Source organism: Simochromis diagramma, unplaced genomic scaffold, assembly GCF_900408965.1.
Source record: "Simochromis diagramma unplaced genomic scaffold, fSimDia1.1 OVJJ01000334.1, whole genome shotgun sequence".
NCBI lineage: Eukaryota > Metazoa > Chordata > Actinopteri > Cichliformes > Cichlidae > Simochromis > Simochromis diagramma.
Window position 1 is genome coordinate 5,129,304 of NW_024386764.1, and position 21,148 is coordinate 5,150,451.

At 40.8% G+C, this 21,148-nt stretch overlaps 1 protein-coding gene across 15 annotated transcripts in view; it reads right to left on the bottom strand.

The window, feature by feature from the left end:
- Nucleotides 1-1,522: 1,522 nt before the first annotated feature.
- Nucleotides 1,523-21,148, bottom strand: part of ptprsa (protein tyrosine phosphatase receptor type Sa) — a 223,089-nt gene continuing 203,463 nt past the window's right edge. For all 15 annotated transcript variants that reach the window (XM_040032829.1, XM_040032837.1, XM_040032809.1 and 12 more), the window contains 8 exons: nt 20,396-20,550; nt 19,313-19,598; nt 15,177-15,355; nt 14,706-14,832; nt 14,452-14,577; nt 8,934-9,088; nt 6,334-6,469; nt 1,523-5,926 (listed from right to left, as the gene is read on the bottom strand). In XM_040032829.1, coding sequence (XP_039888763.1) covers nt 5,858-5,926; nt 6,334-6,469; nt 8,934-9,088; nt 14,452-14,577; nt 14,706-14,832; nt 15,177-15,355; nt 19,313-19,598; nt 20,396-20,550 — 1,233 coding nt within the window. In that variant the 3' untranslated portion in view covers nt 1,523-5,857. The remainder of the gene's footprint in view (nt 5,927-6,333; nt 6,470-8,933; nt 9,089-14,451; nt 14,578-14,705; nt 14,833-15,176; nt 15,356-19,312; nt 19,599-20,395; nt 20,551-21,148) is intronic.

Sequence of the window (21,148 nt, forward strand, 5' to 3'; positions counted from 1 at the left end):
TCATTTGCAACAGAAAGAGCTTGGCCACGGGGCTGTGGATAATCCAATTTATCGCTTTGCCATTTATTACAAATTTCTGTGGCTTTTGGGTCCACTGTCACATCGATTCGTTGATTGCTTGCTTAGCTGGGTCCTAATGAGCTGCTGTCTGAATCACTGCATAATCGCCACCCTAATTCACTTCCTTGCCTACCCTCACACTTGGTCTGCTGGCTCGCCACTATTAGAAAGGGATGGACTGCAGCAGCTCTTCCGGCGCACAATTAGTAACATCATCCTTGAAGCGGGTTGTCAATCTGCGGACATTACCATTTAATAAATGACAATGCTTTAGTGGCTGTCACAGGGTGAGACGATGATGCGGCGGCATCTAATTTACAGGTGAATCCAACATGGCGTGAAGAGCAAAGTCTTAGGAGAGGCAGATTTTTGCCAATTTGAAACACTGATAGCTCACAGTTGTAAACTCATTAAAGTTTAGATCTATAGCTCAGTGTAAAAAACCCAACAACCAACACATTTCTAGTTACAGGTGGACACAAAGGAATATATACAAGGCTTAAAATATAAAGTATAAAATTAAAATATAAATACAGTTTATGTATTCTAAATATTTACAGTGTCGTTATCTTGAAAAACTCATTAGAGATTGCTTTAATGCACAAAAAATGCAGATGACTATACACTGTGCATGCTACTGCTTCTGAAATTCATCATATATATAAAATAAAATACACACTACACATGGCATCCTGTAGAATTTGCAACTAATTCACTCCCATTACCTCTGAGATTCGTCATTCCTACTCCTCAGGGAAAAAAAAAAAGATTAAAAAACAAAAACAAAATGAGAAAAAATGTTGAAAAAAGAATCATAGCTACCCCCTCATTCCCCAACCTCTTTGTTCTTCCCTTTTTTGTCTCGCTAGAGTTATTGTTACAAATATTTTAGGGATACCGTGCAAATACCAAAAAAAAGCACACGCTGCAATTTGCAGGTTGTAATCTAAAGCAATATCTTTAAGGCAAACACAGTCAGGTCTGGGACCAACACACCCTTTGATTTCCAGAAGCATCACTTCGAGGTTAGCCGATACCCAAAGAGGACAGATTAGAGAGTAAATACCACTAGGTAAGGGTTTACCTCTGCACCAATATCAGCCTGTCTGCATGGCATTTATCAAGCTTGAAGAGGAGCTTAAGGACACACTGGGATGTGTTTGCAGAGAGGCTGGTGGATAAATATAGGAGGAAGCTAATCAAGCCATCTATCAACAAACGATGCGCACCATCTGTGAGTTTCATCACTCGTCCTATAGAACAGATTTTTTTTTCAGTGCAAGTTCCAGTCTGATGTATGATGCACAAAGTAAGTGCTGATGTACTTCAAGTATCATAGCTAAATAACTCTCACCAGAAATTTGCATATTAACAGATGGGGAAATACTGTAGGCAGACAATCAGACAGGAGGAGAGATATCCATGCTGTAACCAATCTTACCAGCAAGAAACACATGCAAAATGATTTTCAGACAACATTTCTTTAATACAAAGTCAACATATCTACATACACAGTGGCTTTAAACCAATTATTGTTTCAGTTAGAAGTAACAGTTTGAAAGTGATAGCACTTGGCCCTCATACAAAAAAAGTATTTTTCTGAATTTGGGTTGTTTTTTATTTTTTCCAATTTGTCGTACTGTATACGTTCTGTTATTTTGATTAATTGATTAAGTTTGGGTTCATCTTTTGTTATTTCCCCTCTTCCCCTGAAATATTCAACATACTCCTGCAAATTTGGCGGTTTGTTTTCAAAAGCCTAACCTCTTCACATTAAGTCAAAAAAACGTAACACATTGCACAAGCTTTGAAAGACTTCCATGGTTTCAGTTTTGGCCTGGGCCCTTTCTCATCAGCCTCACTGAATTCCAGAGTCTTTCATCTTAGGCTTTGAGTTCATTATGAAACATCTCAAGGTTCCCACTGTTCAGAAATGACATGCTGGAAATGTGAATTTGCAGCACGTTTTTGGTTGTCTCGGTCTTTCCTTGGTTGCATCACTCTGCTATCTTTCACTGAGTCCTGATTTCTTTCTGCATCCCAAAATGAAGCATGGTCAAAGAAAAAAACAAAAACCAAAGAAAAAAAACAGTATGGTTCTGTTCAAGGCTTAAAAAATGCACCGGGGAGACAATAAATCAACGTGTCATGTTGGAACTGAACCATGTCTGGCCATTAGCATAGCTGTATTTGCTCCTCAGCTAATGATATATTTATGGATTAACACCTTGGCATTTTAGGTAGTTGAACAGTTGCACATATTCTGGGGGTTTTGTGGAAAGTGTTAAGGAATGAAGGATGCCTCCAGCGTTTTTACCGTAGCTGTGGCTTTAAGAATTTACACCTTTGTGATTAATCCTTTGTTTGATAATTATTTTAAGACAATATTTCTTTTTCAAAAACACCCTTTAGTTGCTCCACTCCGTCTTACACCTAGAATAAGAATGTAACATGTCCTTGAAATAATGATTGATTAACAATTCAAATAGTTGACAGAAAGAACTAACCTCCCAGGCTTGGTCAAATTATACCAGCAGATCACTGGTGCTGATTTCGTGCTCTCTTTGAGGCTATAGGTATGAGAACAGAGGCTGGCATGTTTCCCATTTCAACTGCTAGCAGGGGAAATTAAAGTCAGAAGAAAAGTGAGTGGTAATTAAAGACCAGGGAGGAAGGACTGGAGAAGAGAGGTTTCAGAAAGCAGGCTCTACAACCACCAGGATGTGAGAAGGACTTTGATTTTTGTATTTCTGTCCCCACCTAAAGTATGAGATCTTGAAGGTCAAATGATACAAATACATATAATCTATATATTTGTTTATTTACAGGTATACTCTAGATCATAGTGGATATCTAACAAAATGAATGGCCACATTATGTCTGAAAAATTAAAAAAAGAAAAGAGAACTTGAAGAGGATTTTCTTAAACTGCGAGGGTCATAGCCTGACCATGATCATACAAGATACAGTTCGTCAAGTTGGTCCTATATAGGTAAGAAAAAAATCGTCAGTTTTGAAATATTTGATTGATATTTTGTAGATCACTTCATCAACAGTTGCTCAAAAGAAAAAGAAAAAACGACAAAAAATAAAAAATAGAAATAAAAAATGGCATCTCCTCATCGGCACAGGTTCTACCCTCAGGTAGAAGAGCAATGGTGAGTGGAGGCAGAGGATTCAGGCATAGTGCTTCCCTCAGCTTCCATTAAGAAACACACAAGGTCTCTAAGATTATATATTTATATATATATATATGTATGTATATATTAAAAAAAACCACACACACAAAGAAAAACAAAATGAAATAAAATCATATTTTCAAGCATGAGAACTGACAGGTTTAAAAAACAAAAAAGATGATGAGGAGAAACATATAATTCATACTAAGGTTTGGATATATCTTCATATTCTGCATTTAAATATATATGAATGTGTGAGTGCGCAGTACACATGAATGCATACATATATGCGCACAAGCACACAGCCATGTTATACTTAACATTTCTACAGTGAAAAAATAGAATGTCTTTAAACATAATATGAACAGATAAGCTTTTCTCTTTTCCTGCTAATTTTAAAAAATGATACAACATCTGTTAGAAAACTAAACTGAAAAAAAACAAAACAACCAAAAACATAATAAAAAGTCAACTATGTAGTGTAAAATAAGTCGTCATAATACAACATTAATGTTTTCGTAATGTTACAATAACAATAAGGCTTTTTTGGAAATAAGAAAAGATTACACACAGTCCTGTCCATCGCTCCGGCTTTTGTGCACACCCACCGGAAACCTGCGCGGGATCCGTAACGCTCGCGTATACCAAAGCGCTGTTCTTGAAATGAAAACCCGGTGATCTCAAAAGCTTGATTTTTCTTTTTAAAATCACAACATACACTAGTGTGTCGACCTGCAGTTGTTCGGGGAGAGTAGGGAGGGGTTGGCGGGGGTAATACGTTTAAAGTTAATCTTTTTTTCGTTTGAGGATGTGCAAGTAACTTGTACTGGAGAGTTTCAGGAACGCGTCACAGCGTCGAGATCCATCATGGCTCCTTGGTCTGGCTGTGTCACCCACAGAGACATCACCTTGAAAACGGAGGGCAAATACCAAAGCATCTGTTTTTTTTTTGTTTTTGTTTTTTGTTTAAATGTATCCACCTGTCACCAAAACACACAAACAGTGGAACTAAAGGCCAATTTTTCAACCACATTAATGTGCAGCTTGGTAACTGCAGCAGGCCTTTGCCACTTGAGCGTCTTATACAATGATATAGATGATTATAGAGGAGGCTGGGTGAGAGGGAGGGGAAAAGGAGGCGTGGACGATGACGTCAAGTGGATGCGCTTTCAGTCATGCCAGTTATCAGAGATGGCATCTTTGATTCATCAGTTTCCTCTCCTTCCAAAGTCACACGTACAGCGTACACGAGATAAGCAGCATGTTTGGTTTTGACAGAAAATCATAATAATAAAAAAACCCAAAAAAACGAGATAATTCCTCATTAGACAAAGTTCTGGAGGATGACGATGAGCGTTGGTCACTGTACACAAAGAGAGCCCTCACTTTTGCGGCAATCCTTGTTTGGTTGTTCCATTTTTGTTCCAAAGCCTTCCCCCCCCCCCACCAGGTTTATCTCTTGTTCAAAACCGTGGATGTTGAAACCGCAGCCCCACAATGTAGTGGTTCCAAAGACAGGAGCGATTGTTAAAAAAACAGAAGAAAGAAAGAAAAATCACGGGACACGGCTGCCGCTTGTCTCACCTTGGCTGCACGCAAGACGACGCGGCGGAAGCTTCGTGCAGCAGGCGAGACTTTTATCCGGTGACTGATCTTTGCACTGTTAATATACTGGCGTGTTGCAACATTCCTGCGATTACCTGGCTGAGGATACTGATTTCACACGAATTCACAACTGATGCAATGAGCACATTTTAAGAAATGTGTCGCTGTTTTCATCCTCACAACTGTAAGAAAACCAAAAAGTGTCTTCTTTTAGCTCTTAGTGCTCGAGAAGAAGTCGCTTTAATAGTCGAGTGTTATCCCACACAAAATACTGTAAAAACTTTAGGTTTTCTTGAAGGATTTGGTGCCGAATGTGAGTGAACTTGTCCTTTTCTGTTTCTTTTGTTTCATTTTTTTTGTACAGCTTGATAAATCTTTTATGCAGGCAACCAGTTTCTTCATTTCTCACAATATTACTCACACACTGTGTTGATGGAAATACTTGAACCCCTTTTACACCCGAGCATATCAAAAAACAAGATAGTCACCAAGTCTTGGCTACATCCATCTGCTTCTCAGTGTCTTTTACATTTTTATTTGTATTTTTTTTGCCTTCCTTTTCCTTCGTCATCTGTCGCTTGTTACTGTTGTGTCACGAAGATATTTTTTGAGAAGAGAAACGTCCACGAATGTTTACAATGTCCTCCACATTGAAACACTTGAGGTAAGGTAAGCAGTCTGACACTTTGATCAAAACCCGCCCCACATCTTGAGCCACAGCATCTGGTTCCTCCCCTGCCGAGGATCTTCTTTTCTTGAGATCATGGACAATTTTCTTGTGTTTCCTTGTGGCATATTTGAAAAGTCAAATTAGACTCTGAACTGGTTGGACCGGGTGTTGTCTTAAAAAAAAAAAAATCTAGGAGATCCTGGTTGATGTGGCTGAATTGGCGGTGGCGATGTGGTTGTTTGCTGTCGTTTTAAATTTTAGTTCCTATGGCTCAAGAGGCTGTTGAGGTGGGGGTGGGGGGGGCAACAGGATTCAGAGGAGGGGGAGGGGGGGAGATGGCTTTTTACGTTGCATAGTGATCAAAGCTTCCTAAGTACTCCAGAGCTGCGTGATAGCAGAATTGATACTCATCCTGTGGAGGGGAAAAACAGACAGACGCATAACAAATTGCATTAGAACACCTCACCAGGAGTTTAATGACATGAGAGATTACAATTTTCAGACAATTTCAACTTGCAGTAAATTTCGCAATTTGCTGAGGCAGCGCATGTCCTGACAAGATCATTCTATAGATGCTATACCTAAGTAGAAAGCCTAGATTGGCATGAGCAAAAATTTTTTTATATAACTTGATTTTGAATTTACCCATTTTCACACAGGAAGACCAGAAAACCAAATATAGACCTTATGGGGGTGAAGACACCCACCCAAAAGTGGTTTAATAGAGCGTTGCTAACTTATTGGTGGTCTTTTAAAATTCCACAAGTCTACAAATAAGGAGCAGTGTATGTTATTTTGCGTGACTCTGTGACTTCTCACCTCAGTTTGGACCATAGCTGGCCTCTGTGTTCGGAGCATCTTCACCGTTTGGAAGATATCAACCACACCTTCATAACGCATCCTTTCCAGGACGATGCTAAGGGTGATAAAGACTCCGGTCCTGCCCACGCCAGCACTGCAAACACAAAAAGAGAAAAAAGTGTATTCAGAAAGATGTAAAGCACGCCCTGTGCACACAGCGAGTGAATGGTGCCTTTGTAAATTGCACCTTTCTCTCGTGTCGCATGCAGCATTTTGTGGGGGACAGTGACTGCAAAGATCTAAAAATACTTTGCACACTGGAAGCTCTAACCACTTAGAGGAAGCAAACTTCCACAGCTGGACATTCTGCTCCACGGTAAAACACCAGTGACACTAGCAAAGGAGGCAATTTGCATGTGAGAACCTCGTGAATCCACTTACATATTGTGGCCACATTCTTGTCTAACACACACACACACACACACACACACACACACACAAACACAAACCCAAGGACACATAGGCGCACATTTCGAGTCGCACACAAGCGACCAAGCAAACATTTTGTCTCATTAAGTCCCTCCTCCCATGTGTCGAAAAACTCAGCCTTCTGCTGCTCTCCAGAAATACAGCCCGAGTCTTAACTCAGATCCTGAAATACTTGAGAGCTGCCTCTCTAAGCTGCTTTGCTGTGAAATGACTTCCACTTCACCAATGGAACAATAATTGATATGACAACAGATTTATTTGGGCTTCTTCCAGCCTCTGATGCTATTTTGTCTGAATGGAGAGTGGAAGTGACGGCTGCTGGGAGACACTTTTTTGACTTGTGCGTGAGTTTGTTGACAAGTTTGCGTGTGTCTGCTGGAGGAAAACGGCGCACTTGAGACAAAAGATGACTTGGTATTGTTTGACGCCATTAAATGAAAAAAGAAACAGGAGCCTAATCACCCCCACACTGCAGTATCTCTCAGCCCACCCAAAGCCTCTTCATGGGAGTCAGTCACAGACTGTCACATGGGCTCTTAAACTCACTCAGAGCTCCCCCCCCTCTCTCTCTTTCTCTCTCACTCTCTTTCAACCTCTCCCACTCCCCAGGAAGATCGACTCTCCAAATCTGAAGGCTCGCCGAGCCACTGCAGACTGAGAGGATTTGGTGTCCCCATTCACAGGAAGTAATCAGGCAATTAATGACAAAAAGCATGTGGGTCTATTAGATAGACGCTGAGGAGGAAGGGAGAAGAATAAAAGAAAAGAGGTGCAGGAGAATGGATGGACCGAGAGGAAGCGAGAGAGAGCGAGGATTAAGAAACAGACAGGCAGTTGACGAACGGGGTAGGCGGGTGACAGAAGACGAAAGAGTAAGAGAAAAGGAAGCTATAAGCTCTACTCTCGGAAACGACTAAGCCTGAAGGAGGAGGGATGGAGAAAGTTGAGAGGGCTACAATGATTAGATGGGAAAGGAGGTAGCTAGAGTCCCGACAGATAATGCAGCCAACAACTATTACTACTCAACTACTCGAGATACACATCGGTGCAAAATGATTCCCTGATTAATATCATCGAACTCTAATGACATAAAACACTTTGCTGTGTTTACTCGCGCGCACGCCTCAAAATCAGGACCGCATTTGATGAGATGCATCACTTATTTAGGCGCTAAATGCAGCCGCTGTCTGCTTTCTTGTGCATTACTCCAGTCCTGCAATAACCAGGCCTTTCACTTTAAGGACAGCACTCCCATAAAGGCTTCACAGAGGGGTAGAATAACTCAGTCTTAGTGGTGCTAGCCTGACACAACACCGAGACAACTCCCAGAGGGTCATTTGATGGCTGGTGACATCATTGCTTTTTAATCCAAAGGACGTTATGCTACATTCGATGATGTCATGGCGCCTCTGCAGTAGAAATGTGGCACAAAAGTGACACCTATTCTGCTGGAGCTGAATGCCAATCAAACGTTTAAAAAAAGTGTGTCGGAGATCATATACGAGACATACATTCCGTCTTTGCTAGTCTCGCAGCGTATACAGAACCAAAGCCGTGAAGATTGTCCTCATTTGGCTACTAAGAATAACAAGTCATTCAGACAGATCCCACTCAGGGTTATGAATATTAATAATCTGACGTTCTGCTGGTGACCACTACCAAATATCAATTACTACCTGCATACAGCATCTCGAGTTAATGGTGAAAGTTACCTTGGAAACTACACCGGAGGTGATAAAAATGCACCACGCAGTGATCGTAAAACCCCCAAAAGAATGGCTGTATCATTTCATATGTCTTCTCCTTGCAAATGCCAAGCCACATCTGAGGCTTATCAATTATGAAAGAGAAGGGCCCGTGGAGGTGCTGAGGTAGTGCACTGCGCTTGGCAAAGAGGAGAAGAGGGATGTTGTTAGAGCTGCGCCTTAGGAGGAGCTCTGCTGCAAAACAATAACCATCTTAAGAAGAGATTTAATCTCATCTTGAGACTTATATCACTTTCAAGAAGAGAAGAATGTCTTTAGAGACCGGTTTGAGGCAAAGCAGGCGACAACTCATCTCCTTTTAGGAAAACAATTATTAATATAAAATAAAATATACAAGCCATATAATGCACATGACAACATTACCTGCAGTGGACAGAGATTGGGCCATCCTGCCCAAACTGCTCCTTGGTTTTATGCACCTGGCCAATAAAATCAATGAATCCTTCCCCCGATTTGGGCACGCCTTGCTCTGGCCAATCAGTAAACTGGAACTGCCTTACTGTTCTGGACTGGCCATCCTGGAAAACAGAGAGAAAATGAGGTGAGCAGCAAAGATACATTTAAGGTTATCTTAAATGGCGACAGTTCCCACCAACAATTCCACAGTATCAGTATCCTTCCACCAACTCTATGCAGAATAAATGCACTACTAATAGAAGGATCCCCTGTTGGTTGTATGCAAGCATGTTTCTGCTTTGTCTCTCCATCTGAATTGAGGGTCTAGACAAAGGTTGTCACTTGCTAGAGATTGAAATCGATTTGACTTGAATTTGTAAAGCCTTGTTTTTGTCGTTCTCTGCTGTGCGTCCATCGAATTGTCGCGTAGGTTCAATAAGAGATAAATGCAAGAACATTTGTTCACACGTGTGGCTGAGAAAAGTGATTCTGACAGAACTAAAAGTTTAAGACGGGCATCCATAATCAGTGTGACCAATCCAGCAGGGAACCAAATGTGAAATATGGTTACAATCTCCCCTTCTCTCTTTTTTGAGTTATTGTGCTGAATAATGGCTAGAAAAGTGTTTTTGCAGAACATTTTGATACTGGAGTAAAATTGTGACCTTTTTGGATATAAAATGTCATCATTTTATCATTTTATTCTATTAGACAGCAGCTTGAAATGTTGTCATTATTAGCGTATGAATTCTTAAGCTATGGCTGAGAGAGGTCACAGTGACCTTGGGTCTTGGTGAACATTAAAGACAAACTTGAAGAAAATCCCTTAAGGCATTTCTGAGATATTGCATTCTTGAGAAAAAAGGACAAAGTTATGTACATCCACACAGAGGACAAACTGAAAGCAAAAAACGCCTTCGCACTAATTAAATATGCATTTAAATGCCTTTTTTTCTGTATAAGACTAAACCTGCTGATACAGTGACACACATACTGCTCACAACATAGGGACAGTGTGTCCTCTCTTACTCAAACCCAACTGTTTCCATTTTCTTCCCTATTGTGTTCACAGCGTGCAGTCGTGTGTGTGTCACAAGTAGGTCCTAGTTATAGCTAATCAATAGTGCATCTGCCATGACAAGCGTCTTCTCCTAGACACCAAGTTGAATAAGATAATCCTGAGATGCGATCAATAGAGCAACGTGATGGATGAGCACGGAGAGGGAGGGAGGAGGGATGTAAGAAGTAAGAAGGACTTATGGAAAAGAAGGCGGGATTGGAGGATGAAAATTGGAAACAAAAACCCTGACACAATGACGTGCATGTTCGAAAAATGTCAACCTTGACAACTTAATCTTTTATTGATTCTTACAACCTTGTTGTAATGGTGAGGCAACTACATTTGCTTCAACTGCAGTGCAAACAAACGCATTTGAATAGTTTTTTTATCCAATGAAGTGGCATCGCAGGAGGAGAACGGACAGGATCTGCTTTATTATGAGAGAGCTGATTATCCACTCTGAGAATGCACAGTCGATACTCGTGTCCTTGTAAAGAAACTTCTTTTGATGTTGTCTCAGAGACAGCACATTGCTCGAGAAAGCCGGCGAGCAGACGAGCATTTTCGCAGAGACAAGCTCTCCGCTTGATGCCACCAGTAATTAAGACAACCAGGTGTTCATTTCTCCAGTTGTTTCTCACTTCTCAGCACAGCAGACCTCAGCTTGGATATGAAGTGTCATTCTCGCACATTCTCTATAGATTTTTTCACACACATGGCGGAAGCACAACTGGTTGAGCACTCAGTTGGCAAGTAAACAATTTATTGTTTTTGGAAATCCTGCTATTAGCTGCTAACGATACTTGATTCTAAAATTTGTTTGGAGTAAATTTGACATTTGAAGTTTGTTACAAATGTTAAGAGACAAATTCTCAATTATGTTATTGGGGAAAAGAATAACATTGCAATAACATCTTCATCTGAGTAAATTAAAAGTATCAGTCAGTAGTTAGCTTCAAGCTAACAGTCAGTGCACATGTACAGTGTTTAACCAGTTTATTAGGTCACCACCCAGTGTAAGCTTTATACCACAGCTGCCCTTAACCTTATTGGTAATTACAAAATCATTTGTATGTTTCTGTAATGGTTAATCCACCAGTAATCATTGTTTTTTTATGCTAAAATCTAATTATCATTGTTATCCACCAATTTTAAATTTACTGATTTAAAAAAAAAAGCTGAAAAATAATAAAAAACATTATTATTTTTTGATAAATGTAGAATATTTAGCTGATTTAGAGTTTAGAAATGTGTTATCATAGAATGTAGAACTATTGTAGAGACATTGATACTGCCCTTAAAGTAATAAAGGCCTCACTGTGTTGTGAACTTGGAGTAGATTGTAGGAGGCCTCTCCCCCACTGAGTGGAAATTCCCCAGAGGATGTCTTAGGGTGGGGGTCTCAACATTTTTAACTGGATAACTGTGGTTTGGAAGGGAGAGGGGTTTTATGACCTCTAGGGAGTTACCTACACCCACAGTGTTTTAACTGTCACGCACACACATCCACACGCACACTCACTCATGTGCACACACATACACACAGGTATGCGCACACAGGCACACACGAGCACTCACATAGACATGAGGGAACGCGCACATGTAGGCATTCATGTGCTCGTGCACATAGACACAGACAGAGTTTGCAGCACACTGTAGGGGGTTTTATGATGGGGTCACTTCTATAAAACTGTGTTTCGCAGACAAAGGGGTGAAGATTTTTGCAGAGGGACACCGGCCTCGTCTTCCCTTCTAGAAGTGCATGCTTAAATGAAGATGAGTAAAGATGAATAAAGATTTTGTGAAAATGACTACTGAGTCCGGTGCCATCTCTGGATGCTCGAGGAATAAAAGAACCGGGGTAAAACTGATTTCGTAACATAAAGATGGAAAATTATTTACTTGCAGAAAAATGCCTGATTAATTTCTGATGTCTCAGCAAAGTCCACTCAAATTTGGGGTATAAAAATGCTAATTCGGTTTATATATATATATATATATTTTTTTTTTAATGAAAATAGCATTTTTACTTTTAAAGACATTATTGAAAGATTACAAAAATATCTGTGTGTTGTTTATTTTTGAAAATCACAGGTGGTATAATAAATTATAATTTTCCCCAATATTGTTGAAGAAACTGCAGCATGGTGTATGTAAAGAACAAGATGCAATGAAGACATGCAACATGCTTCATGTCATAAATGACAAAAATCATACTGAGAAGAATTGATGGTAAATGTCAAATGTGTTGAAGTAAACAAGTACCTGAGGGCCTCTAACCATCATGGATGGGAGCTGTCTTACATTCTTACTGATTTATTCTGATTTTTGCCAAGAGCTAACCATCCCCCCGTTCAGACGGTGACTCTATGCTGAACATATATACTTTACGTTGTTACTATATGTCAAAGGATTTAAATAATCTGCCTATTGTCACATGGGACTATACGTGCTGCTGATGTGAGTCTGCATCGCTGCTGCCAAGGGGTACTCTTGTACATTTATTGTGCTTGACAAATACAGTGATTTAGAATCTAATAAGTTAGGCCCCGTATACCAGCTCTCTTTGTAAAACACCTCATGTCTCTTTCCCTGTTTTATGACGCATTGCATGTTTTCTTTCTTGTGTTGCCTTTGTTTTTCCATCTCAAAAACATTTAGCCTCAGCAGGGGGATTAAAAATGAAAGAGGGGCAAAGACAACAACACAATAAACTAAGCACGCGAAAGAAAGAAGGGGGAGTGTGGGGGGGGGAAGCAAAATTTAACACACAACCTGAGGGCCCACGCGCCGTGTCAAATTGTGTGATTAAATACGTGACTGGCTCGCTAGATGTGAGTGTTGAGGCGTGGAGTCTATGCTATTACTGCGCAGAGGCATGCGAGAGAAACACACACAGCTGTGTGCGCACACACACACACAGTCATACATATACAAAACAGACAAACATGTACATGTGATCTGTGCAATAGCAGGGTAAGCCCAGGTCACAGACACTTTTAAGTGCATACACAATCAGCAATATGGGGTCGAAACCTGCAAGATCGACGCACACGCACACACGCGGCCTGAAAGCACAGACCGGACTATCACCTGCTCCATCTCTCCGCTTTGTTTTCTTAACTGTGTGATAAGCTTTGACTGCCTGTTTGCTAACACTGTTTGCTTTGATGATTGAGTCCCCTTTGACAATCCTCGAAAAGAAAAGCAGCACTGACCAGACCTCGGGGCATCGTGTTTGCATGCACGTTAGAGCAATCTCATACTTTATATGCATTCATATCTTCTTACTAAAACGATGGTAGCGCATGTATGCATATGTATCTGTGTGTATCCAAGCTACTCCGAAACGACTGGGTCAATCTTACCGAAACTGTGCACGAACATTGTCACACTCACAGCGATAACCTCTACAGTTTTGTTCCACTCACTAAATATGGGATGAAGAATTAGAAAAAGCAGGCCCGGCTAGTGTGTTTAATCTATCAGAGCCTTTGGAAGATGATATCTGAACTTGTGCGCATGAACTAATAGAAATATACAGAGAAAAGGAGATCGGTATGAGCCTTTTCACGAGCGCATGTGTGCGCGAGTCTTTGAGTTGCCTTAATTGCTTTAATACCAACAGGATGATGCCTGGGAAATCAGTGGGTATATCAGCCGAGACGGGAGATTTTCATCTCTCTGCTAGATTTCTACTGTTGCTCCTTTGAACTGTCTGACCTAATTTGACCAAAAAAGAAATGTTATCGGAGGTAAAGAGATAACTACAAAAGAGCAGAGTAGCTTCTTAACAGTTCAGGGTGAGAAAAGTCAGTTCAGTAGTGAAACACTGTATGGAAATCTATCTCACAATAGAAACAGAAAAAAAACTCTTTTAAGGAAGGTTTTTGGGATAAATATGACGAGACTGCGATGTTCCTCTGTTTACGTGGCCTAGTTTTACTCAACTTGCTTAATCTTCGACATTTCCAACACCTCAGTGAGTTGTTGATGGCGCATCTGTCCAAATTATGACATCTTTTTTTTTTTTTTTTTTTTACACTCTTGTACTTTTAGTCTTTTGAGGAGGCTAAAAATGCAGCATTGGCGCACAACTTCTGATGAACAAAAGCATAAAGAAGAAGACTGGAAAAAGTCCCTCTTGCTCTTTGATACAAAGAAACTGCAGCTGAATATCTATTGAGTGCTGACAGCAATTTAGTACAAAGTTTTCTTTTAAGGTGTGATGGGCAGATTTCAGATTTACGCCCGAGCGTCAACAACAAAAGCCGCTGAACAGAAAAAATACAACATGTAGGCTACAGTGTGGAAACATGTACAGGCTCTATTGTATATTGTATTTATATATTTTGCATTCATTGGAAAATTTCACATCTTGCGCCCTTTTTAACCCTCCCAAACCGCCAAAGGACCCCCTCTTACCCTGGCGTCTGTGACCTTGAACTCTCGGAGGATGTACTGAGGCATGTTATACTCTGCCATGGGATCTACCACAAAGTACTGATACCTGGCAGAGCGCTCTGCAGGCCAGTACTGGTGACATTTTTCCTGTTTGAAAAAAAAAAAAATAGTGATGACTTTTAGTGGAATTTTTTATGGCGTTTTACATTTTGATTTAAATTATTTTAATTTTTAAGCAAAAAGACACAGATAAATAACATAAATCAGCATCGTACCCGTCCCATCTCTCTAAGTTTGGTCAACATGACTACAATAGTGGAGTTGTTCTCCCAGAGCATTCTCCAGAAGTCTTCTGTAGTCTCCGCCAGAGGGCCCTGCGTGGCAATGTAGGCTTTCTGTTGCCTGTTTAAACAGTAAAGTCACACCATGTTTACTTGAGTAATTAACTGTAAACACCACTGATGCAAATTCAGAGGGGGAAAAACAAAATCAACCGTACGACACAAACTTGTGGACGATAAGTAAACTTGATGATTGCTTTTACATAATAATACACACGATTACATGACTGCTATGAGGAAAAAATACAAAAATAGAATGAATATTTCTCTCATTTTCTTTATTCCATGTAATATATGTCTCTGATCAATCAAGATGTTTCTTTGCAGTAGAAATAAACACATGAATAAATAAGCAGTTACTTCACTCATGCTGGCGTGCTTTTCTGCCATCTCAACTCTTCCTACCTGTATCCATCAATAAAGCTGGCATTGATGTAGTCAGATCCTTCCAGGCCTCTGATTGGCTGCAGGCAAACACGAGTGGTCTCGTAGGGCATGATGTTAACCAGCCGATTTTTGAACTTGTTGCAGGGAAGGTTGGCACTGATGAAGCGCGACGTGTGGGCTTTGGAGTTGGCCAAACGCTGTTGGGGGAAGACAAAGGGATAGTTTAACATACCAGAGGATAAGCAATAACAGTAACAGTACAGACTAAGGTAAAAATATAGTATAGTGTTAAAAAAAAAGAGACATTTAGTAGAGGAGGAGAATAAAGATTAAAAGCAGAGAAATGTGAGAAGGTAGCACTGCAGAGGAAAGAAGTAAAAGAAAAAGGAAGAGCAGGAGAGGATGAAGAAGACAGGTGCAAGATAGCTAGAAAGTGGAGAATATCAATTGCAGAAAGTAATAAAGAAAACCTAATCTAATCTGATCTGTCACCCACGATGCCACCGCTTCAAAGGACATTGTTTATCAGGAATATATTTATCGGAAAGCAATTCAAAACTTTATTCCCGTTTGCAACTTGTGAGGTCCTGGAGGGTCAGATAAAATGACGGAAAATACGTTACACACCCAGACTAACAAGCCTCTGGATCAAGCCTGTATGAAACAGAAAACTTGCCTAAAAGTGGGTCAGTCGCAGCTTTGATAATGGCAGTGTGCATAAAACATAGACTCACATAGGGATGCTCAGAAAGACAAACACACACGCACGCTGCATAATGATCAAAATGAAAATGCCGTACTGCTACATCATCACCGTCATAAGGATCTCAGCGCGAGTTTGTGGGTCAGCAAGTCCTATGATCTCCTCCTTTTGGCTTCGACGTCTCAATAAAGAATATGTGTGTGTGTGTGTGTGTGTGTGTTCTTGCTCGTTAGCAAGCAAATAGAAGATACCCTTGTCAGATGGTTTAGGACCCCTTTCAGACAGAACGCACGGCGCGCTGAAAACACCAGCAGCATCACAAGAAATGAGAACGAGACAAGAGATGAGCTGCAACTGACCCCGGTGAAAAAGAAGGCGGGATGTGAATATATTTTCTAGATTTTCCAGCTCCCAATACTTGTCAAAATACAAAAAGTCAGTGTGTTCATGCTTTTATGTGTGCGCAAACCGGGTCTAACTTTCCATTTTCTCTTCCAATTAGAGTATTCTCGGTCTCTCTTTCTCTTTCCCCCCTCGTATAGCACCAGCAGCTCTCTATCAGTGGCTTCTTGGAGTCCATCCAGTGTTTGCCTCCTCCTCCTCCCATGCCTTTATCCCTTGCTACTGTCTTGCTTTTGATCTGTGTTTCACAGAGGCACCTGGAAAGGCTTAAGGTGGCCTGGCAGTGCTAAAGAGGCCCTCAGCTACACCACAGAGGGTGAAGGGAACTGAGCCAGACCTGGCAGGCTCAATCTCTTCACCTCATACTAGCTCCTTCCCATTTATAGTACAGCATATCTGGTCAGTTTTCATTCCATTTGGCATGTTGCACCGAAACATATATTTGGTTATGTATCAGAAACTAGAGCTTAAAGAAGCACTGTGACCAAAAACGCAGTAGGACCGTCCCCAGTAGGCTTCCCTGGACATAACCAAATCTAAGTGGGAAGTCAGAACCCTGTAATAGAAAATACAAGGGTCTGCGAATATTAAATACCATCTGGCATTTCTATAAATCTATAGTAAAGTATTCTGAATATCACTACAGATTCACACATATTTATTCTTTTTAGTACATTTACTATCTATTAGATCATAGGTTTTCGGTTTATTTCTAGTAAATATTATCTTTCCAGTTGTGTACTTCTTTGACAGCATTAATTATGCATTTCCATGCAAAGCCTTGTGAGAGTTTTGTATATGTATATAACAGTTTCTATATAACTCGAGAAGATTTTTGTATTTTTGTTTGGACTTTGATCCCAATTTAAACAGCTGAATCCCAACTCATACTTGCTTCTATTTAAATTGAAATTTATCCCAGCAGCTCAGTAGCGTTTTGTTGTGTGTGTATGTTGTAATCCACATACTGTTGCCAAATACGTTCTACAAGCATGCTATGTGCATAAATCTCCATAAAAAAGCACATACTGTGAGCAAGAAAGCATTTTTGTCTGACTACTTCATGACAAAATTATCTTCAGGGATTCCCAACAGTTATGGCTTAACTCTGCGTGACTATGTATCCTACCTGAGAATGACAGTGCCCTCCCACTCTCGCCTATAGTGCAGTATTCTGTCAAATCACTTCCTTACTGCCAACTTAGTATACACTCGTCCCTTTGTTCATTAGCCAAACGTTCCTCCCTCCGCTTGCCTCGCCTTCCACCTCCATTTGTCATCATCAAGTATTAATTACTTAGCTCAACCACCCCTTTTCTCACACGCCTACCCCCTCTGTACTGACAGCAGGGTGGATGTTATTAATCCCCGTTCGACTCCTGATGCCAGCTCAGCATTATTTCCCGATACAGATGGCAGTGGAGTTTCCGTCACTGTTGTGGACCAGTGAGAAGACACCCTCCAAAAAAAGACTAATCGCACTGGCACTGTTGTTGTTTCTTGGTAGGGAGGCTGCGTTGATGAAAAGCGATGACGAATGATTCAAGAATCTGTGTGCGTAATCCAAGGTCAGCAGATGCTAACTGGTGTGCCAAAGTTGAGGTGACTTTACTTTATGGACGGGTGACAAATTATAGGATAAGCCCCCCCAACTCAATTAACTGGCAGTGACTCTACAAGTAGCATTCTTCCAAAAGATATGTGATGTTTGATGGTGGTGATGGAGAGCACTTTCTAATATGCCACGATGTCTCATAGATGGTCAGCTAGATTGATGCCCGGTGGCTGTGACGAATTGCAACGGCTGTATAAAGGAAAAAGTACACGATGCCAGCTAATATCCCCCCGCTGTAGCAGTCACCCAGTCTCCCCATCGCAGGATTCAAGGGTTTATGTTTTTCCTTTAATTAGTCACCCCTCTGTACATAAACACTATGCTTTGCTGTCTTTCTCACCTACTGCTTTTTCATTAATTTTTTCTTTCTTAAAACTGAAAATCTGTGCTGCTCTGAGCCAAAAAATCCTTTGTCTTGCCCCTGCTAGATTAAACCCAATTTCTTAGCCTAAGCATATTATTGTAAAATCCTCAAAAATGAACAATGTGGCCCAACAGCAAAGGACTTCTTATTTCTCTTTTCTAGCTCTGGAAAAAAAAATACTACACCTCAATAGCATTGTGTACCTAAATGATGAAACGTTTTAAGTGAAGCACAAGAACGTAAAGGAATTTTGTTTTTTAGTCACCTGTTACTTGGACAGCATCCGTAAAAAACTGACAAATAGCTGCCATTCAAATAAGGCAGTTTAAATATACCTTCTACAGTGATGCTACACTGTATAAACTGCATCTTCACTCAACTAAAATGTTATTCTTTCAGTCCCCCCACCCACCCAGGCAGTGACAGCAACCATCCAATTTGTCTCTTTCCTAGTCTCCTAATTTAGTTTCACAGCTTCTTGTCAGAAACACAGATGCTGATAGTTAAGAACCACTGAAAAAAAACACCAAAACAAAACAAAAAAACCCCAAATCAAAATACAAAGAAACGCATTATCACAAAGCAAAGAGCAATGACTGAAACCAAAAATTAAGCACACTGCAAATAATGATGAAGAAAAATATGAAAAGCAATGAAATTGGATTTGCATCCAGAATAACTGCTGGGAAGATAAAGCTGGCAGCTAGGCTTATTTAAAAGGCTTACAGTGGCTTAAAACAAGGTGTCAGAAAAACATACCGGTGCCGTCTTCATTATTTAGTTATGATAAGGACTACAGAGAGGAAAGTTAATGTAGACATTGATCTGTGGCTGCTTGTTATTTCCCACTGTCTTGGCAGGTGACTCTGAGGAAAAACTCCAAGCAGGCTCCCTGATAATTTGCATGTCTGACCCCAGCAGAAGTTAAAGTTGATTGGTACATGTAGTTAGGGCTCATTAATGAAAAAACAACAACAACAAAGCGAGGTGTAAAACCCTCTAATTCCAGTGCATAGTGCACTTAAAATGGTCAGAAAGTTATTAAGGTTTTATAGGTTTATTTCCTATACCTTGAACTCCAGCTCCATGCCAGTGACGTGCTCACCGCTCTCCACCTGTGCAAGCTTCTGGATGTAAGAATACAGGCTCCGGGCAGCCACCTCAGTGTTTCCGCAGGCCACCGCCTCCAGCAGTGCATCGTGAATGAAGCTGTACTGGTCTTCGGTCTGCACCATGTAGTTCCGCTGCGATCGCATAAGTGTCACATGGCCGTAAATGTCGACCGTCTTCTCGTGCTTGATGCGCTCCAGCATGGCGTCGATGACGATGAAGCAGCCCGTCCGACCTACGCCCGCACTGGAGTAAAATAAAAAAAAAAAAAGATACCAAATTACTTTGTGTTTTGGCATTGAATATTTTCAGTGTAATTCACTGTGCCATTATAATGTTTTATATACAGCAAGTCCTGTAAGCTCTGTTGTGAAGTCACACTTTGCACAATTGAATAGGAAGACGCAAAGAGAGAGATGTTATGAAAGCTAAGAGAGGAAATAAATAAACAATGAAGGAAAATGACAAATAGAACAACAGGAGGACAGTGATGGAGACTGGGCGAAGCAAGCCGTCAAATTTCAATTTTATTGTGTAGTGCTTTGGACTCACTGAAGTCTTCTTATCTTGACAAAAAGGAAGGTTTCAATTTGAATAAGCCATCTGAGAAATACCACACGTAAAAGGAGGAAGAGCTAAGGAGTGAAATGGGAGACGCAAAGGAGATGGGAAGGGATTACTTTTGAGGCTTTTTGACAGAAAGAGAAGAAAAGAAAAAGGTGGAGAGAATGGCAGCAGGGAAATAAAGCACAAATTAAAGAGAAGGCTGCTGTGACCAATTGAAAATAGAAGAGACAGAGGTCATTTGAGAAAGAGAGTATGCGGTGGTGTAAAGTGTGTTACGTAACCTATAATAGCAAGTACGCAGGTAAAGCCTGCCATTCTGTTGGCTCACGGACACACAATGACCTAATAACAACTGCATTACTGAAGCTGGGATTTTCCATATGCTGGGCTTGACTTCATTTTTGGGAGACCGGCCGGTGCGAGAACCACTCCTCGGTTCCTTTGAAGCACAAAAGTGAATCAAATTACAAACAGACCTGCAGTGAGCAATGATTGGTCCAGCGTCAGGCGGATTGCAAGTCTTCACCCTACGGAGGAAGGCCAGGAACGGGGTTGGGTACTCTGGTACGCCGTGGTCAGGCCAGGCGGTGAACTGGAACTGACGAACCTCCCGCTTCTCACTCGAACCATTCTGCATAACACACAGAGAGGCTGGTTGCACTGTGTTTGCACTGGGTCATTCAGTAGCTTCATTGTTGGTCTATAAACCGAAATGGTGTCTTGATAACGGTGCTGCTTTGTGCAACTTGGCTGTTACAGAGAGATGTTGTACAGTGAGACCACAAAACATTCAGAAAGCTGACATACTGACGTATTTAGTGGATACACCTGCTTACCACAAAGCTAGGATTTCAGGTCAAATAAAAAGTTGCACTTTGTAGCCTTGATGAGTAAAATGCACTATAGTTTAGGTTAAAATCATCTATGATGAAATGCTTTCAACACATGCACCTCATCAATGGCTTCAACAGTAAATCTAATAGAAAAGCTGGGGGACTGTGTAAATTGTATTGATTTGGAAATCATTTAAACCCTGTCCTTGCTGGACTGTCTCACCGAGTTAAAATTGTGGATGAAGCAAAGAAGTGGACCTCTTGAACCTCACTCGTCTTGGCCCTCCAAAACACGGGGCTGATCACACATTTGATAAACAGATAAGTGCTGTTGCTACAGTTAGTTTCTTCTACCCGAGGCAAAAGGCTAAGCCCTCTCTCTCTTTTGCTAAGAAG